The sequence below is a fragment of the Coloeus monedula genome (genome assembly GCF_965178545.1).
Source record: "Coloeus monedula genome assembly, chromosome: 2".
Classification (NCBI taxonomy): Eukaryota; Metazoa; Chordata; class Aves; order Passeriformes; family Corvidae; genus Coloeus; species Coloeus monedula.
In genome coordinates, this window is record NC_138782.1 from 119636292 (window position 1) to 119656218 (window position 19927).

At 55.4% G+C, this 19927-nt stretch overlaps 1 protein-coding gene across 3 annotated transcripts; it reads right to left on the bottom strand.

The window, feature by feature from the left end:
* Positions 1 to 5026: 5026 nt before the first annotated feature.
* On the bottom strand, positions 5027 to 19817 carry HADHB (hydroxyacyl-CoA dehydrogenase trifunctional multienzyme complex subunit beta). Of its 3 annotated transcripts, none has more exons than XM_082303200.1 (16): positions 19681 to 19817; positions 17863 to 18132; positions 17468 to 17509; positions 16552 to 16648; positions 15500 to 15544; positions 14518 to 14617; positions 13210 to 13297; positions 12167 to 12354; positions 10817 to 10997; positions 9436 to 9557; positions 7747 to 7826; positions 7621 to 7668; positions 7201 to 7288; positions 7045 to 7119; positions 6208 to 6372; positions 5027 to 5577 (listed from the first exon to the last, which is right to left on the bottom strand). In XM_082303200.1, exons 2-16 carry the CDS (start codon positions 17927 to 17929, stop codon positions 5542 to 5544), a joined length of 1422 nt encoding a protein of 473 aa, XP_082159326.1. In that variant the 5' UTR covers positions 17930 to 18132; positions 19681 to 19817; the 3' UTR covers positions 5027 to 5541. The 3 variants fall into 3 exon arrangements, with proteins under 3 accessions (XP_082159326.1, XP_082159324.1, XP_082159325.1); XM_082303198.1 differs by having other exon boundaries at positions 19587 to 19741; XM_082303199.1 differs by having other exon boundaries at positions 19598 to 19715.
* Positions 19818 to 19927: the final 110 nt, after the last annotated feature.

Here is a 19927-nt window from a genome sequence, read left to right on the forward strand (position 1 = left end):
GATTCTTTTGGTGTAGTGCATGCCCTGGAGAGACAGTGGTTTGTTATCAGCACAAGGTACATCGACCAGACATAGGACACAAATATCACACTTAACTGGAAGCAGCACAAAAGCGAGCTGAGGCTGCAATTCTGCGCTGTGGAACACGCCAGACTGACACTGAAATCGGCTGGATAGAAACTTTCTAACACAGTTTTGAGTATTAGAAAGCAGCTGCTCTTCATTGCAGCACTGGTCATTTGGGGGATCCTTCCTCCGATCCTGACGAGTGTTGGATGAGCAGAGGTTTTCTCATACACGCTGATTGCATATTCATTAGCTACCCCCACGTACTTGACTTTATTTGGCATAGTCACGCCCCTTATCAGAAGTCCTTAAATGGATCTTCAGGGTCTGTCTTCGAAGTCTGGCATCCTTTTTACGTGGCTGTCCCTCGAGCCCCGCATTTGAGTAAGGGCAATATTGTTGTTTTACATAACTTCTGCTTTGTCAGCCTTGCAGAGCTGAGCTGGCATTTTCCATGACTTCTCTTTGCCTGAGTTACACCCTTTATCTATTTTCCCACGGCTGTGCTGCTCTCCTGTCCTTATCGAGTCCCCCCTTTTCTTGAGACTACGTTCCTTATGGGAACCAGTCTCTTAATATTTATATTTCGTTTTAGAGTGTAAGGCATTACAACAGCTGCAACACTGAGTCTTGATGCCAACTAAAACCGTACAGCAATTATTATGGTGACGATTATAAACAGATGTTTTACCGAGTCCAGCTGGGTACCCGTGAAGGAAGTTTGGTCCGGATTTCTTCAAATCCCCAGGAGGTGGCGTCTTGAGCTGTGCCTTGTAAAATTCGGGTTTGTCTCCAGATTTCCTGGACATCAGTAGATACTCGATCACTTCAACCAATGTGTACACAGCCACTGGGGTTAATGACAGTGCATATTCCTCCTTGTGGTGCTGAAACAAGGCCTAGTGCCATTCGGTTTTGTAAAACAGCTTGTGACAAGCTCTTGACTTCTTCCCAAGCGGCTTTGGCCCTTTTGATTCTGGAGCAATGTATCCACAGTTTTACTGTGTCCAGTTTCAACGCAGTAAAAGTTGTCCATGGCACTTGGAAAGGTCCCTTCCCCTTGGGCTGGAGCGGGGCACTTCCCCAGCCTTCCAAGCAGACCCAATCTCCTGGTTGGAACTCGTGCCCTGGTGTGTCCAATCCCGTCGGTCTGGAGATCTCCACTGCCCGCTGCAAATCCTGTAAGGTTTTACTGAGAGAAATGAGGGAATTATTCAAACCAAGCCCTCCTTTTACGTGTGTGTTTCCTGGAATGTGGCCCTTGGTAGGGCCGACCACAGAGCAGCTCACAGGGGCTGCTTTTGCTGGTGGCCCACGGCTGAATTCTAACTCGAAGCAAAGCAACGGGGAAGGCTTGGACCCAGGTCAAGGAGGGTTCCTGACATATTTTACCCAGCTGCAATTTGCTTGTAGAATTCATTCACTCCACTTTGCCACTAGCTTGGGGCCTGTAAGGAGTGTGAGGATCCCAAGCTATTCCCAAGGCTTTCCTAAGCTGTTGTATCACTTCTGCAGTAACGTGGGAACCTCTGTCTGCTGACATTCCCAAAGGTACTGCCAATCCAGGTGTTATCTGATTCAGCAGTGCTTTAGTCACTTCCCTAACCTGGTTGGTGTGACAAGGGAAGGCTTCTGGCCACCCAGAAAAGGTATCCACCAGAACCAGGAGGGATTTATAGCCCCCTTCTCTGGCCACCCAGAAAAGGTATCCACCAGAACTAGGAGGGATTTGTACTCCCCTTCTCTGGGCAATTCAGTAAAATCAATCTGCCAGTGTTCACACGGAACATTTCCAGGTTTTACAGCACCTGGCATTACTTTATTAGCCTTGTTAGGGCTGTTTCTTTAACAAACTGTACTTTGTTTGATTCTGGATTGTACAATCTGAGTCATTTTAGACGTTAGAGTCATTTTGCAAACATTTCAAAAGTTTTTTCAGGACTCCAATGAGCGCCTTTGTGTTTGTGATCCCCTATTTCACTACAAGATCAGTTCTGGGACTACTTTCTGCCTGGCTGGGGTAACTGCCCAGACTCGTGGATCAAATATTGCTTCTAGGGTTCTGCTGTCCTTATTTACTCCTGCACCGGGCAGGCTCTGGGTTTTTCGGGGGGTCGCAGTGATCTCGGGGCTCCTCCAGCACTATTCCTGAATGTGTTGCTCAGTCCCCGCTGCTTTGGCCTCGCACGCCATCTCCTCTGCTCCCACAGGCTCCGGGACATCGGCAGGGACATCATCTTCCCTCTGGGGAGAGGGGGAAAGGTGACACCATCCCGCGAGGGGTGCAGCCCCTGCCCACCCCCGCCCGTGCCCCCGGCGCGGGGGATGCTCACCGCCAGCGATGCTCCGCAGCTCCTGGATCTCCTGCTGCAGCCGCAGCCGCAGCAGCTCCCGCAGCAGCTCCCGGCGCCGGCTCCTCGGGGTGACCCCCATGCGCCGCAGGGACCCCTCGGTCAGGCGCAGCAGCGCTCGGCCCGTCAGGGCGTGTTCCCGAGCCAGCTCCGCCAGCCCCCCGGAGCCGCCGTGCGCCGCCAGCCAGGAGCCCACCTCGGCCCCCGACCACCGCCCCGCCGGGGGAGGAGAGGGGGAGCCGGGCTGTCCCCTCGGGCCCTGCAGCCCCATGGAAGCCACAGGGTCACGCTGCCACCTCTGTGGCACAGTGCCCCCGCCCCAGCCTGAGCGCAGCCCTCGGTCGCATCCCTGCACTGATGCTGGTGGCTGCACCCGCGTCCCCGTCCTCGGCCCATGGGGGTCCCCCATCCTCCACCCCCAGGGATCCGCAGATAACTACACGTAGGAGCCCCCCATCCTTCCCCTCTGGGGAGCCGCCATCCCATGCCCAAGGGGGTCCCTTAAACCCCCACCCATGGGGGTCCCCAAACCTCCACCTGTGGGGGTCTCACATCCCCCTCCCATGGATGTCCCCCTGTCCTCCACTCCCGGGCTGCAGTTATCTGGGGCGGTCCCCAGCCCCTGCCCTCACCTCAGCCTCGGGGCACCTCTCCAGGGGTGCCTCAGCCCCATCCTGCGCCGGGGCTTCCATGTGGGGCCGGGGGCAGGGCACGGGGGCACTTCTGGCTCCCTGCAAACGGGGCTCCGTCAGCGGGGGCTCCCCCGGACCATCCCTCCCCCCCATGTCCTGCCAGCCACACAACCCCCCCAGCCCCCACCCTGGCAAACCACTATCCCAGGGTCCCTCCTGGGGGGACACAGTCGCGGGTTGTCGCGCTCGTCGATGCCACCCACTCCTGCCCCCCCAGCACAAGGGGCCGCGACCCCCGGGACCCACCGCAGAGCCCGGCGCACCCCGGTGGCCCCAGCCCCGGCTCGCCCGTGCCCTGAGCCCGTAGAGGACACCGGCACCGCCCGGCTCCCCCGCCCGGCCGGGACCCGACCCCTTCCTTCTTATCCCCCCGCCTCCTACCTCTCTCCGGGTCCGTGCCCAACACCAGGAGAGCGAAAGGAACCTTTGCCCCGGCGCTGGCTCCACGGGCACAGCCCCGTGCGCTGCCCCACAAACGGCCCTGCCGGGCGCAAGGGACCCCTGGGCATCCCGGGGAGCCGAGGCACAGGGCCAGGCGGGGTTGGACTGGGCTCCCTCCATAGCGGGAGCCGTGCAGGAGCTCTGCCGAGGCTCTCCCAGCCCGTCCCGGATCGCTGCCACCAGCCCACCCCACTACCCTGAGCACCTTCCACGCCACACGGGCACGGGACGCACCGGAGAGGCTTCAGCCACGATCGTGCCGCTGGCGGCGAGGGTCCCACAGGCGGTGGGGACGCAGGAGAGGCACCGGCGGGGCCGGGGAGGAGCGGGATGAGCCTCCAGGATGAGTCACATCCGACGGGCTGCAGCCCTGCCCGGCCGAGCGGGTGCGGACCAGCCCCCGCCTGCAGCGCCCCAGGGCGCTCCTGTGCCCCCGCAGCCTGGAGGGGGTTAAACCCCCCAAATTAACCTGCCCAGGGCAGGGCTGGAGTGCCCATCCCGGGAGGGATTGAACAGCCGCGTGGATGTGGCACTTGGGGACGCGGGTCCGTGGTGCCCTCGGCAGCGCTGGGGGAGCGGCTGGACTCGATGATGATCTCAGTTTTCTTTTCCACCCTAAACAATTCCGCGATTCTAAACCCAAGCCGGCCCTTCTCCTCTGGCCCTGGGAGTTCCCCTCTCCCCCTGGAGCAGTGCTCTTGCACAAGATTTCCAATAAAGAATAAACAGGACAGCCCGGGTGCTGCACCCATCCCTTATCTCAGCCCAGCCTCCAGCGCGGGGCTGGGCAGCAGCTGGCGGGTGGCAGAAACTGCTTCTGTCATAAAAAGGACTCGAAGGTGTTTGCAAGGTGCTTTAGGAGAAACTCTGTTCCCTGGCAGGTAACAGCAGCCACCCTCAGCATCACGAAGCCATGAGGAACGGGTGAAGAAAATAACAAGGATATTAAACAAAAACCCAAGTATCTCATCTTCCCCAATGCTTGGGAGAAAGACAGCCCTGAACACTTGCAGTTTATCACCACCTCAGAGCCCCTTGCAGGGCCTAAAGGGGCTCCAGGAGAGCTGGAGAGGGACTGGGGCCAAGGCATGGAGGGACAGGACACAGGGAATGGCTTCCCAGTGCCAGAGGGCAGGGCTGGATGGGACATTGGGAAGGAATTGCTCCCTGGGAGGGTGGGCAGGCCCTGGCACAGGGTGCCCAGAGCAGCTGGGGCTGCCCCTGGATCCCTGGCAGTGCCCAAGGCCAGGCTGGACATTGGGGCTTGGAGCAGCCTGGGACAGTGGGAGGTGTCCCTGCCCATGGCAGGGGTGGATTAAGTGACCTTTAAAAGCCCCTGCCCACCCACACCAGTTGTGATTCCATGATTTCAGAGAGCCAACACCTGGAGTCAGCTCACAGCCCCCCACCACAGACACCACAGGAACAGTCCCGAAAGCATTTCAGCTGAAGGGAGGGAGAGAAAACAGCCATGAGTGGGTTTTGTCCTGATTTATTGCGCTTCCATCAGCGACATTCATTTGCCAGATGCAATTTGCTCATTCCAACAGCATTTGGACAGCATGGAGCAAACTGCCCCCTCAGAGCCCAGCTCAGCCCCTGGGACTGAACCTGCTGCTCCTCCCCACAGCATTACCTCCCCTCTCAGCCCACCCACCTCCACTGCTTCACATTCTCCTGATCTCCAAACTTCATTGTCCATACTGGGCTTTGAAATAGTTTTTGTTCCCCAGAGGGAGAAATCCTGGAGAGTTACCAGAGGGATCAGACAGGGTACAAGGAGCCTGCAGAGACTCAGAGCCACATTAACTGTTCCTCTCCTGGACGTGGAATAGAGCGTGCTCATTAGATAAAAATTACTGGCTGAGTAGCTACAAGGGATTGATAAAGGCCACGGATCCCCTCTCCAAGAAGGATTGGGTGCAGGATTTATTAGTGCATTGAAATGGCATTGCCAGGCACAGGATGGAGGGACAAGGCTCCCAGTGCCGTTACTGGGGGTAAAGCTCCACGATCATCGCGTGTCCCTGGGGACAGAGAGAGAAAACATCACAGAAATGGCTCATGAACAGAGACAAGAATCATTATTACAGCCACGGATCAGGGCATGAAAAACGTGAGCCACAGCAGCTGGACACGAGCCCAGGGGTGCCCAGGGGGGCAAGAGGCCACTGGCCCCGGGGCTGTGCCAGCTCTGGGGGGGCAGCAGGGCCAGGGCAGTGCCCGTCCCCTGTGCTGGCACTGCTGGGGCACCTCCAGTGCTGGGGGCAGCTCTGGGCCCCTCCTGACAGGAGAGACCCTGAGGGGCTGGAGCGTGTCCAGGGCAGGGAACGGAGCTGGGAAGGGGCTGGAGCAGCAGGAGCGGCTGAGGGAGCTGGGAAAGGGGCTGAGCCTGGAGCAAAGGAGGCTCAGGGGGGACCTTGTGGCTCTGCACAAGTCCCTGACAGGAGGGGGCAGCCGGGGGGGTCGGGCTCTGCTGCCAGGGAACAGGACAGGACTGAGTGGCGATGGGGGGCAGCCAGAGGTTGCCTGAGGGAGCTCTGAACACCCAGCACCCAGAGCTGGTGTAACCAGACAGGACTCCAGAGTCCCAGCAGGATCAGACCTGCCATTCCTGCCCTCTCCCAAGGGAACATGCTGGAGCACAGCACCATTACCTGCCCTCCTGCAGCACAGGCAGCGACCAGGCCGTACTGTCCCCCCTCCTTCTTCAGCCTGTGGGCAGCAGTGATGACCAGGCGGCAGCCGGTGGCCCCAAAGGGGTGTCCCAGGGACAGGGAACCCCCCCAGGTGTTGAACTTGTCCAGGGGAGGGGCTCCAACCTGCAGGGACACAGAAGGACACGCTGAGAGACACACCCCATCATCACCTGGCCATCACTAGCTCATCCCAACACCAAGCCTACAGCAGTTCAGGATGGCACATGAGGCTGATCAGGGGATAAAAGCACCCCAAAGGTGTTCCTGCTTCACCTGCAGCCCCTCAGGGAAGCCCTGCAACGAGCAAGGACTGAGCCCCTCACATTGTTCTTAATTCCCTCCTCTCCAAGGATTGTGGCTCTGGATCTCCACCTCCTACCAACAACGGGAATAGCATCCCAAACAAATTTCGTTTCCCAAAGAAACTGCCTAAATTGGGATTTGCTAACCCAAGCTCAAGGAGCATCACTGCTCCTCACAGGACAGAGCCAGAGCCTGGCTGTGCAGCATCAGTACAGGCAGCTGCCAGGAGGGAGCCCAGTAACCCCAAGGTTAAACTGAACTGCAGAGAAAAGGGGGTCCAGAGGAGGCCCCGGAGCTGCTCCAGGGCTGGAGCCCCTCTGCTCTGCAGCCAGGCTGGGAGAGCTGGGGGTGCTCACCTGGAGAAGAGAAGGATCCAGGGAGAGCTCAGAGCCCCTTGCAGGGCCTAAAGGGGCTCCAGGAGAGCTGGAGAGGGACTGGGGACAAGGCACGGAGGGACAGGACAAGGAGGAAAATGTCCTGACTGTGCCTTACCTTTGACTTCCTGCCCATGTAGTTCTGTGCAAACCAATCCGAATCCATGGCTTTCAGGTTAGCCAGGATCTGCCCCTGCAAGGGAGGGGAGGGTGACATTGGTAAGAACCCAAAGCAGGTGGCTACAGGGAGGCATCCCAGATTTAGAGCACTTACAGCAAAAGCCTCGTGGAACTCGAACACGTCGATGTCACTCAGGGTGAGCCCGGCCTTCTCCAGCACTTTGGGAGTGGCGTAGGTGGGGCTGAAGGAGGGAGGACACGCAAGTCTTGCATCACTGTTTCCTGTCAGCATCATCCCCCTTTTTCCAGTCACATCCTTCTCTCTGGGCTCGTGGCCCAGCTCTGCCCATCCCTCTCCATGGGAAGCACAGCCCCCAGAACTCCTGCTGAGGTGCCCCAGCGATCCCGGGCTGTTCCTGCCACCACTGCTTTCCCACCTCCCCTCCTGCTCACACCTCGTGAAGGCCTGAGGAGATGCAACATCTCCTGAGACACTTCCCAAAACCACACTGTGGCAAGAGAGGGCTGTTGTGGGAGCAGGGGCTGTGGGGGGACGCTCTCCATCTCCACCTACCCCAGGAGCAGCTGGTCCTTCGGATCCTGGGACACGTACACGAAATCCCTGCGCAGGAAAAGGGCTGTCAGTGCCAGGGAGAGGAGAGGGAAGTGGGAGCAGAGGCCACTGGACCAGCCCTCCTACCTTAGGTAGGCCTTTGGTTTGTATCCCATGGCCAGGGCCTTCTCCTCAGACATGATCAGGATGGCCGACGCTCCGTCGGTCTGGAACGGGCAGGGAGAAGCCGGGTCAGGGGTGAAGGAGCAGCCCCCGCACACAACGAGCCCCAGAGCCCTCAGAGAGAGAGGACCTGAACATCACCAGAGCCTCCAGGACACCCCACTGCGATAGGGGCCAAAGGCTGCCGGAGTGAGTGGAAGGATGGGGGATCACTAATGGTGCCAGCACACGCTGCTGAAGCGCCTCCTTACAGCCCACAGGCACCATGCCCCCCAGGACTGAGGGGCCTGAAAGCACTGCTAGGCCTGGGACAAGTTGCTCATCCCAAACACTCAGCTGTCCTGCCAGTTCCATCCCAAAACTGAGAATAATTCCAGGACAACACAAGCCACAGGTTCACCACGTGACAAGAACGAGCACTGTGGGTTTGGCACATCAAATCATGGAATGGTTGGGGTTGGAAGTGACCTTAAATTTCACCCAGTTCCACCCCCCCTGCCATGGGCAGGGACATCTCCCACTTCCCCAGGTTGCTCCAAGCCTAAAGTTTTTAGCTTTTATGTATTCTTCATGTATTTGGAGCTCTGTAGACTGTTAAATGCCCTGATATAACTTCCAGTACTTTTCCAGCTTTCTTTCTCACAGTGAACAAACATTTATTGATGCATTCCTAAAATATTGTTTAGTCTTGCCTCTTACTTCTCCAAGGACTTTTTATTTTGCACCACGTAATCATAGACATGATAAAGGTAGGGTAGGAGATGGGGAGGAGAGCTCCCGTGGGGCAGAACCCAGGGGGGAATTATTTAACCAACTCCTCTATTTGGACAACATTGGCTGGATATTCTAATTGCCCCATCTCATATTAAATGGTACAAATCTAATTCAGGCTGTGGGTTTTCACCATATTCTGTACCTGAAGGCTTTCAAGGAAAGGTTTGCTTTTATACTGTCATTCTAACGTTGTCTGGAAAAGTTTGTGTTCTGTGTCCAGGCATCACAAGCCCCAATGTCCAGCCTGGCCTTGGGCACTGCCAGGGATGCAGGGGCAGCCCCAGCTGCTCTGGGCACCCTGTGCCAGGGCCTGCCCACCCTCACAGCCAAGAATTCCTTCCCAATCTCCCATCCAGCCCTGCCCTCTGGCACTGGGAAGCCATTCCCTGTGTCCTGTCCCTCCAAAGCTGTGGCTGCCCCTGGATCCCTGGCAGTGCCCAAGGCCAGGCTGGACATTGGGGCTTGGAGCACCCTGAGACAGTGGAAGGTGCCCCTGCCCATGGCAGGGGTGGCACTGGATGAGATTTAAGGTCACTTCCAACCCAAACCATTCCATGATTCTGTGAAATTCAGACTAAACCTACTGACTTCAGTGGTACAACGTCACCAATCCCATCCTGGGACAGAGTCCCTACGTGGGCCTTGGAAGGATTGACCCTCAGGAAGCAGCTACAGAGAAGCAAACAGGTAAGACATCCCAAAACTTCAGGGGTTTTGTTATGGATTTTAAAATGAAACAATCCAAATTCACCAGATTCACTCAGTTCCAAGTTACACCTGGAAGATCTGGAAATGGTTGACATTAAAAAGCTCCTTCCCACATTATCCCAGCTAGGGGAGGCAGAGGGTCCAGTGGACAGTGCTGGGAACAGGAATTACCAGGAAGGAGGAGTTGGCTGCTGTGACTGTTCCGTAGGGCTTGACAAACGCCGGCTTCAGCTTTCCCATCTGCTCCATGGAGGACGGCCGGATCCCGTTATCCTTGGTGACTGTGTCTTTGCCTGGTGAAGGAAAAAAGTACAATCCAACCACAAACATCAGCAACACACAAGAATTTCATCATCAGGAATCCAGGGGGGAAAAAAAAAAAAAAATCAGAAAATTGTGGGGTTCAGGACAAGCGTGAGGAGGGGAAAAAGGAAAATTTGTTTGTGGCATCAGGATATTTAACATGGCTAAAAATAGCACTTAAAAATGGAAGCTACCTCACTTTTCCTCAGAAGACAGCAAAAACAAAGTGCTGCCATCTGTTTAGTGTAAGGAAAAATTACCACATGGGAAACCCAGTTGAGAAAAGAATTTAAATTTAGGTTAAAAAGCCTAAATGGAGAACTGGGCTTAAATCAGTTTCCATTTATGTGCTGAGTTTGAGGAATAAAGAGCACTGGGAAAATCCAAATACATCCATCTGCAATTATTCCAATTGCTAAATAAGCCCGTTAAGAAAAAGCACCAATTGTATAATAAGGACCACATGGAACTGTGCATCTACAAGGCAAAGTTCTCCAGGATCCCAATCAGAGTTCCCAAATGAACAGCAAAGTGTCTCCACCAGCTCCTGGGGGTGAGGGGGACACCAGGACAGGCCATGGGAAGGGCAGCTTAAAGGTTCTCCCCAAACTGTTTCACCTCCCAGTGAGGAATGTGAGGCCTTGTGAACTGGAACCTGCCACACTGCAGCTCCTCCCACCCAGCACCTGCGCTATCAGACTGGCATTTGATTGGGCTTGTGTTTGTTGTTGATATTCTGGGGTATAAAGGTGGTTGCTCTTGCCTGGCTGGAAGGGCAGTGGGATTCCAGGTCCAACTGTCCTGATTTTCCCTGCTCTGTCACCTCATTAGCACAGATGTGGGGTGGGCAAGAAAAAATTTAGGTATGTAAAGATTTGACAGAGGGCAGGGTTAGATGGGATATTGGGAAGGAACTCTTCGTTGGGAGGGTGGGGAGGGGCTGGGATGGAATTCCCAGAGAAGCTGTGGCTGCCCCTGAATCCCTGGAAGTGTCCCAGGCCAGGCTGGATGGGGCCTGGAGCACCCTGGGACAGCGGAAGGTGTCAGGGCTGGAACTGGGTGATCTTTAACATCCCTTCCTGCCCAAACCACCCCACGATTCCGTGTTTACACTCTCAGATAACCCGTTTACAAACACATCCCTGCTCCAGCAGCTCTCCAGGGACAAACAGAACCCACCCAGACCCACAGAACTCCCTGGAGCTGCCCCCAGCAGTGAGTGCTGGCCGTGGCACACGGGCACTGTCACCTGGCACTTTGAAGGGCACCACGTCCTGCAGCAGCCCCTCCTCCTGGGCTTTCTTGGCCAGCGTGTGGGAGCGCAGGGCGTACTCGTCCTGCTCCAGGCGGGAGATGCCGAAGGCGGCGGCCAGGCGGTCAGCAGAGTGACCCATGGTCTCGCTGGTGGAGAACTCTGCCACGGCTGGGAGCTGCCACCAGGGAGGGAAAGCCAGCACAGGTGAAAAAAGCCCTCCTGGGAGCACACAGAGATGAGCCCCACAGTCAGAGGGAGGCTCTTCTCTTCGTTAATTCAGAGCTACCCAATTAACACACGGCAACCAGACCAGAACAGACTGAGTCCAATGTGTCAGGGGAACCATCCCTTTCCAAGACTTTGGGGAAAATGAGGTCCAGGCTGCTGCTGAGCAGCTGCCTGCACATTTAACAGAGAATCCATGACAAAAGGTGACCAAGCCTTTTGGGTTCAGCTGAAACAACACATCCTGGGACCTCAAAACTCCCTGTCAGACACCCCCTTATCCAAAAGCAGAGCCCAGAGGTGATTCTGGCTTCGTTTTTGTTCTTCCAGCAGCACACAGGAAATCCCTGGGTGCATTTAATCCTGAGATTTTCATATCTTATATGGATTTGGGGTCTCAGCTCTGCCATACTGAACCCAAGCCTCGCTGCACTCGCACTACAGGGAATGACATGGATGCAGTTTCCTTGTGAAGAGCTTGGGGTGGGAAGGAGGGAAGTGCTACTCCTTTGCATCCTCACCACGTTGCAATTCACCCCCCTACGGCCCCCAGGACAGAGCAGTGGCTCACTCTGCTCCTGACATGGCCCTGTGGATGTTCTTCAGGGGAGCTGAACACATCCAGCCCCTGGCAGGATTTGGCCAGGAACAGGAATCAAAAGGCATATTTAAGATGCATTAATCAAACAACAATTATATTCATATATTGAATTATATTCATATTCCTGTCTAATACTAAGGGGGCAAAGCCTACTATCTAGTAAAATTCTCTGACCCTAGAATTCCTCTGACACTTCAGAATAACCTTTATATTTATGGGAAAAAAGCTTCTATTTCTGTCATCTGCAGCACGCTTTGTCCAGGAGTTCCAGAAGGAGGTTTTGCACCAAGTTGGGTTTACTGAAGATGAACGTGTGGGAAGCAAAAGCAGAGTCCCAAATGCTGTGAGATGCATTAATCAATGTTTTAACCCAAAGCAGAGGACAGAGATCGATCATGGCGAACCCCAGAAGCCACCCCACCCATCTTCAATCCTCTCTATCGAGGTCAAAAGAACAACCTGTTCACACCTTCTACACCAGGTTCCTAAATATCTAAATGCCTGACAAACCAAAATACCTCGGGAGTAAAGTAGTCAGGGCGAATTTTGGAAATGAGGGAGAGCTTCTGGCCCAGGGTCTTGGCTCGGTTCAGAGTCAGCATCGTCTTCCTCATCTTCCTGCTGTGGCGGATGGGGACGTCGGACATGAGCTCCACGCCCCCGGCCACCACCACGTCGCACTGGCCGGCCGCGATCATCCCCACGCCTGCAACGAGAGGCACTCCCAGGAACGCTGCCAGAGCTCACCCCGACAGAGCCCTGGGTACTCCTGCACTCCAGCTCCTCCTCCAGCCCTGGCCTTAGCCAGGTTCCACAACACCATCCTCTGTCGCTCGGCTCGCGCTCGTCCTTGTCACACAGAGCAGGGAGGGAAGGACAGCCCCAGCAGTTTGGGCTGGGTCTCCATTTTTTAGCCCTGTTTAGGCTCAGGCAAAGATAAAAGTCTTTTAGTCACCGTGGTCAGTCTTTACCTCCCAAACAAACAGGGACACTGGGCAGAGATGCTGCTGCAGGCCTACAGCAGACACTCAGTTCATGTTCTATTTCGTTGGTTAAAAAACTTCCACAGAATCACTGAGGTTGGAAAAGCCCTCCCAGACCATCGAGTCCAGCCTGTGCCCAATCCCCACCTTGTCCCCAGCCCAGAGCTCTGAGTGCCACCTCCAGCCCTTCCTGGCACACCTCCAGGGATGGGCACTCCAAACCTCCCTGGGCAGCCCCTGCCAAGGTCTGGCCACCCTTTCCATGCAGAAATTCCTGCTGATGCCCACCCTGAGCCTGCCCTGGCCCAGCCTGAGGCCGTTCTCTCTCCTCCTGTCCCTGTTCCCTGGCAGCAGAGCCCGACCCCCCCGGCTGCCCCCTCCTGTCAGGGACTTGTGCAGAGCCACAAGGTCCCCCCTGAGCCTCCTTTGCTCCAGGCTAAACAATTCCATTTTTCCTTCCATTCCAGCATTTCTTCAGTTGGTTTTTGCATTCACAAGCAGTGCAAGTTGAATAAAGGCTGTAAAAGAATTTCCAAGCTCCTTCTCAAGCCCCCAGCTTGTTCTTCCAGCCCACATACCTGTGGTCATGGCCTGGTTGGAGGAAATACAGGCCATGGTGACGGTGTGGGCCGGAGTTTTGTCAGAGAACCCCGCTCCCAAGGCAGCCTGCAACAACAGAGAGGGGCTGTTAAACCCACAGCTTCTGCTCCCAGGCCAGAGCTGCCCCTGCCCAGCACACCTTGCCAGGTGGAGCTGAAGACACCAACAGGGAGTTCTCATCCAGTTAATTATGGCAGCAGCTCTTCCTCTCCCCAGACTCTGGGGCAGGAGCTAAGGCCACTGCTGAGGCTCTCAACCACATTGAGACCAGCCACTGCCCCTCCACATTTCTTAAAAAAGAGACAAACTAATCACACCACTCACATTTAAAAAAAACACATCAAAAGAGCCTCCAACTACTTGACATCATCTTTGCTTCACCTTACTGGCAAAGGCAACACGTGAATGGGGTGATTTGGACCGCTCAGCACAGGCTCTGTGGCTTCACAGAGAGCGGCAAACTGCAGAGCAGTGACACATCTGAGCAGCCCAGAGCAGCTCCCAGAGACCTTCCCTACATGGGATGGGGCCAACTAGTTGAAAGGTCAGCAGCTGTTCCCAAGTTAAAATTACCCTGCAGCCCCATCTGACTGGCAGGTGACCAAAGCCAGGCCTTGCCTTCACGAGGCTGAGGCACCTCCCCAGTGCCAGGGAGCCCAGGTTACATCATGGATTTATCCAGGTGCAGAGCACAGCAGAGGCTCCAGGTTAGCAAAGATCAGGCTGCCTGCCACGTGACTCCAGAGGATCAGCTGCTCTGGGGATAATACAGGAATTGTGTTTTCTGGCTGCTGGAACAAAGGGCAGCAAAGCTGCTCCGCTGCAAATCCTGTGAAGGCTGTGTCTGACCAGCCAACTCAAATAAACAAATAAATACCACAACAAAGCAAACCCTCACAGCACACTCTGCTCCTCCCCAGGACATTGGGCAAGGCAGCGTTCAAGTCCAACTGGTATTTAGGAGCTGAGGGACCAGCAAACCTTAACAAAACCTTCCCTTGCAGGAAAGAGTCAAGCAGAAGCTTCACAGCACTGAAATATGAAAATCTGATAAAAAACGACGCTAAATAAAATCTAGGGCAGATTTCAACAGGAGGCAGAGAATCCCAAAACCATTTTCCTTATAGTCCCAGGCACTCATTTAACAGACAATACTACACAACTACTTCATACTCTCAAATCATATTTAAACAAACAACAACACTGGGAATTCATTTTCAGCAAGTATTTGTCATCTTCAGAGCTGCAGAAATCAGACTCCCAGGGAAATGCTGCACAGCACCCACCTCTCTGGCAACATTACTGGTTTTCACCTCCTGGATCACTGTGCCATAAACGATGTAATCAACAGCATCCCGTGGGACACTGGTCCGGGTCAGCAGGCCCCTGAGGAGAGGATCAGAACAAAGGCAATTTGCATCACGTAAGCAACAACCTCTCCAACATCCTCTTCCTGCCAGCTTGGCTGGAGAACAAGGCAACAACAGAGCCACAGCTTCTGCCCCCAGCTCAGAAGAAATCTCATGTGCATGTGGGCGTGTGGGAAGTGCAGCTGATTATGGGCTGCAAACAATCATGGTGATAATTTCACTATAAATTATTACAGAACTTCATTAAAGCAACTACTTTATAACCCCCACACCCCTCCTTCCACAAAACGGTTCACAGAATCATCGAATCCCAGAACGGTTTGGGTGGGAAGGGACCTCAAAGCCCATCCAGTTCCACCCCTGCCATGGGCAGGGACACTTCCACTATCCCAGGGTGTTCCAAGCCCCATCCATGCTGGCCTTGGGCACTGCCAGGGATACAGGGGCAGCCATCTCCAGGCTTCTCCAAGCCTTCTCTCTTCTCCACAGCACTTTGCTCTGCCTCCCAACAAAACAAACCCACTGCTAATGGCCTTCAGAACACAAGGGACAGGCAGGGTGACAGAATTTGCTCAATATCCTTGTTGTCACATGGTTTCCTCTGTGCTGCCCAGGCTGTTTTTCCCACCAGCTGTAAGCACACCTCAACAGCAGCTCTGATCTCTGTGTTTGGAAAACTAGAGCTGGGAATCAAATTGACTAAAATTTGTCACCACCACCATCGCTTTGCACCAACACAAACCTGTTGAAAACCCCAACAACAACACAAACCCCACTGCTGTGGAGGGAGGCCAGGAAAAATAAAGCACCTGAGCTGTTCAGAGCCTTGGCTTTGCAACCCTGAAGCCTCAGCAGTTTAACAAGAATTCGAAGCCCTTCCAGTGTTCCATTTACTTACTGCAGTGCTGCTCTGGCTAAGTCATGTGGCATCAGATCAGCATACCTGGAAGGTGAAGAGGAGAGGAAGAAACTCAGAGGTGTGAGGAACCAGTACAGAATACTCAGTACAGAACTCTGCTGTGAGCACAGAGCAGCAGCAAGAACTGGGGATGGACCAGAAATGCTCCATTGCACTTCTGAGGAAACATTTCAAGGAATCACAGGTTGGTTTGGGTTGGAAGAGACACTAAATCTCATCCAGTGCCACCCCTGTCATGGGCAGGGACACCTCCCACTGTCCCAGGCTGCTCCCAGCCCCAGTGTCCAGCCTGGCCTTGGGCACTGCCAGGGATGCAGGGGCAGCCCCAGCTGCTCTGGGCACCCTGTGCCAGGGCCTGCCCACCCTCCCAGGGAACAATTCCTTCCCAATATCCCATCCAGCCCTGCCCTCTGGCAGTGGAAGCCATTCCCTGTGTCCTGTCCCTCCGTGCCTTGTCCCCAGTCCCTCTCCAGCTCTCCTGGAGCCCCTTTAGGCCCTGCAAGGGGCTCTGAGCTCTCCCTGGATCCTTCTCTTCTCCAGGTGAGCACCCCCAGCTCTCCCAGCCTGGCTGCAGAGCAGAGGGGCTCCAATCACTGCACTAAACCCACAGAAAAGCAGCAGTGACTGGATAAAGAAATCCCTTCTCCATCCTAAGGGGCAGGTGTGGTCCTAGTTCAGCTGTGGATTTGGTGGCCCAACAATCCAGGAGGAAGAGCCTGCAGCAGATCCTTGGCCCCTGTCCCGCCAGTTTTGTGAAACTTGGTGCTTCATCTGCTATAGATTCACCAACAGCTTCCTCCACAATCCCTTACTCTTCCCAGAATCCATACACATGGACAACCTTCTTCAAACCACGTTTTTGCACTAGATAAGCTGGAATAACTGCAGCAGCCTAACTCACTGCCCCTCCAGAGCCTTTAGGCCCAGGAATAGCTCCCCTGAAATGAATAAGTGAGATTTTTCACAGAAAGAGCCGAGTATCAACCAAGTCAGGAGGTGTTTTCTGTATTTTACTCCTCTTTGATACTCACGAGGTGCCAGACTGCAGAAAGGGAATACGGACACCCTCCACCACCACAACATTCTTCACCCCAGTTTTCCCCAAAGTCTTCTTAGTCTTGGGCTGGACTGTGAAGGGAGAAGTGATGGTGACAAGAACATCAGCAATTTTAGTATAGATCCTGCAAAAATCTTATAGAAAACAAGGAAAATTGTCCTCTTTTGGTGCATATGTGAAAGGCAGGGAAGGTAGGACACCTGAGCTGGAATATTGGAATCACGGAATAGTTTGGGTGGGAAGGCCCCTTAAAGCTCATCCAGTCCCTCCCCCTGCCATGGGCAGGGACACCTCCCACTATCCCAGGTTGCTCCAAGCTCAATCCAACCGGGCCTGGAACACTTCCAGGGATGGGGCCTGTGCCTCACCACCCTCACAGCCAAGAATTTCTTCCTAATGGGAAAAAATTTTCTCCCCAGTGAGAGAGGTTTAAGGCAAGAGATGTCATGATCCAGCACTACTCGACAGACCAGTGCCAGGATGAAACTCCAGCACTGTCTGGGGATTCCTTCAGGCTCCTCACGGAGCCCAGGGGATGATGAGGAGCTGCTGTCCAGGCCTGTTCCCAAAATCCCAAAGCCTGAGTCACCTGAGCAACCCCCACAGTGAACCCCAGAGCGTGGATCACCCCAACCACTCACTGTGGACTATGACTAAAAACTGGGAATGGCTGCTGGGAGCCAGGGCAGTCGAAGGATGAGAGGACTCTGCTGCAAACACTGCTTTGCCTGAAGTTTTCCTAGTTTGCAGCTGATCAGGAACACCTGAACTAAGGCACTCTGCACCATTTCCAAGATTTAAGTGGAAAAAGACTCTGGCAAAGGGAGGCAGCTTCCAAAACAGCCATGTCTAGCACAGACCCACTGAAATTCCTGGTGTTTCCCCCTTACCTGCGGCTTGGAACTGCGAGGAGCAGCTGAGTGATCGAGCAACTGGAAAACAAGGAAGAGAAAAATGCCAAAAAAAAGTCAGAAACAGTTCTGCTCTCTGTAAGAAGGGTTAAAAAGGCAAATAATGTCTCTGTAAGACACCTGAACACCTGTGGGGTGTTGGGGGGTTTACTCTGCTCAGAAACTCGACACAGTTTCTGTTGTTAACTCAAGACTCCTCCCCATCTGATGTGGGAAGGGACAAAAAAGGCAACAATGTAATTAGGGATTAAGAACAAAATATCGTCAGTCTTTTAATGGTGAGAACAGGGCACATTCAGATCCCAGCACTGGTTCCAAACCCAACACCTCAACCAGAAGTTTACGACCCACCCACGAAAGTGAAAGATACTCACGGCCCCCGGCAGCCCAGGCTGAGGACAGGGGGAGGTTCCGCAGGGCAGAGCTCAGCATGGAACTCATTTTGGAATCTGGGGAAGGGCTGACGTCAGTCCAAGCTGCTCTATCCGGAACAGTCCCAAGGGAGGTGACCTGCCTGCCTCACACGGAGCCAAAAAGGTGAGGAGCAGACACTCCAAGGGCAGCAGGGAATCACTTCCCACCACGCTCCGTGAGCGGAATCTGACCAGGAGGAGCCTGGCTTGTGACAGGGGCTGCAAACGTGCCTGTGAATAAATACTGCCCAGTGAGCTTCTCAACTCCCTCCCAGGAACTGCTCCACCACTTCCCACTGGAAAATTGTCCCAGTTCCCAGGCAGCCTTGCTGCCAGCAGCATCTCCTGACGCAGTGTCCTTGGCACCCCTTCCCACCCCTGCCCCTTGTTCCCCTTGTTAACCCCCGGTGCCAGCCTGAGGAACTCCTGCTGTGCATCCCCACGGCAAACAGAGCACCTTCATGTCCCTCCATCCCCCAAAATGCCTCTGCAGATTTCCCAAAGCTCATTCCAAAATCGGGTTTCCCTATAAACAAATCCTCATCTATAGATTTTATTGCCCAGGGCTCAGGATGGTCCTCACAGCTCCAGGTCTTTGGCTGATCCATGCTAACATTCATCTCCCTCTGTCACACTTTGGGGGTTCAAATCCCAGCACTTTCTCTCCCAAACACAAAGTTTTTCCATGAAGGGGTGCAGGAACACCCACAGACCCAAACCCAGCCCTGTGCAGCCCCACAAAAGTCAGCACAAGCTGCCAGTCACCCCCTTTGACACCTCACAGCCGCAGCTCCACACCTGGAACGTGCAGCATTCCTCCCTTCCCAGCCCAAAAACCAGACCCAGGCTCCTGAAAACAGACCTTTCCAAGGCATCCTGCTCTTCCTCCACCTGTGCCAAGCTCCCTCCCCACACCTGATTGAGGCTTTTCCCTAAATTTTCCCTGCCCAGCTGACAGAAGTTTCTCCCAGGTATAAGCTCCTCCTCCCTCCCAGCTGCACAGCCATCTCCTCCCGATGCACCCCTGTTCCTGCCCCCCAAAACGTGCCCAACCCCCTCATTTTCGGCAGCCAGTGCTCCCCTGGCACCCCAAGGGCTCAGCCCTGCCCGCACAAGTCACCAGGGCAAAGCTCCTTCCAGAGGCGGCAGGATCTGCCTGGATTCCACAGCCGAGCTGGACTCCGCGATCCTCATGGATCCCTTCCAGCTCAGGATAATCCACAATTCCATGAACAGCCTCTACTTCCCTCCTCTCTCCACACACCCCTGACGCTTTCGCACACCGCAGCACCGTCATCCCCACCCGCGGGACGCCCAGCGCCCACCTGCTACAGCCCCAAGCACACCCGTGCTTCTCTCAGCCGCCCCCAAAACCCCCTCGTCCATCAAGGACCGACCCCCGACCCCTCAGTCCGCCCAGGACCGATCTCTCGACCCCTTCATCCACCCGGGACCGACCTTCCGCTCCCTCCTCACCCTTTCCCAGCCCCCCACGTCCGTCTGGAACGAAGCCCCCGACTCCCCTCACTTTTCCCCCGTCCACCTGAGACCGAGCCCCGGACTCCCTTCATCCTTCCCCCGCCCACCGACAGACCGACCCCCGATCCTCTGCTCCATCCCGGACGGAGCCGCCTACCCCTAACCCCCACCCCTTTCCCCGGGACCGACTCCCCGACTCCTCTCACCCTTCCCGCACCCCCGGCCAACCAGGACAGAGCCCTCAAGCTCGCTGTCCGCGCTGTCCCCTCCGGTCCGCGCTGCGCCGCTCCCGCCGCTCACCTCGGCCCTCGCCCCGCTCTGCCGCCGCCGCGCCGCCACTCAGCGAGGGCCCCGCGGCCCCCCCACCCTCCGGGCTGCCCGCCGCGCGCCTGACCGGCACCGCCCGCTCCGCAGCCCCTCCCCGGCCTCACCCGCAATCCGCTCCCGCTCGGCACGGATTGAAAACACCCGAGACACCGCGAAGAGCGGAGGAGAAGGAGGCAGCGGCGTGCTGGCGGCGGTGAAGCGCGCGGGCAGCGCGGCGGAC

What these genes read in the sequence shown, in the direction of transcription:
- HADHB (XM_082303200.1), bottom strand. Translation starts at nt 17,929, where the DNA reads ATGAGTTCCATGCTGAGCTCTGCCCTGCGGAACCTCCCCCTGTCCTCA. An exon ending in AGCCTGGGCTGCCGGGGGCC is followed by an intron (nt 17,510 to 17,862) that starts GTGAGTATCTTT and finishes CTTGTTTTCCAG; the next exon opens with TTGCTCGATCACTCAGCTGC. An exon ending in CCTGTGCTGCAGGAGGGCAG is followed by an intron (nt 5,578 to 6,207) that starts GTAATGGTGCTG and finishes CTCTGTCCCCAG; the next exon opens with GGACACGCGATGATCGTGGA.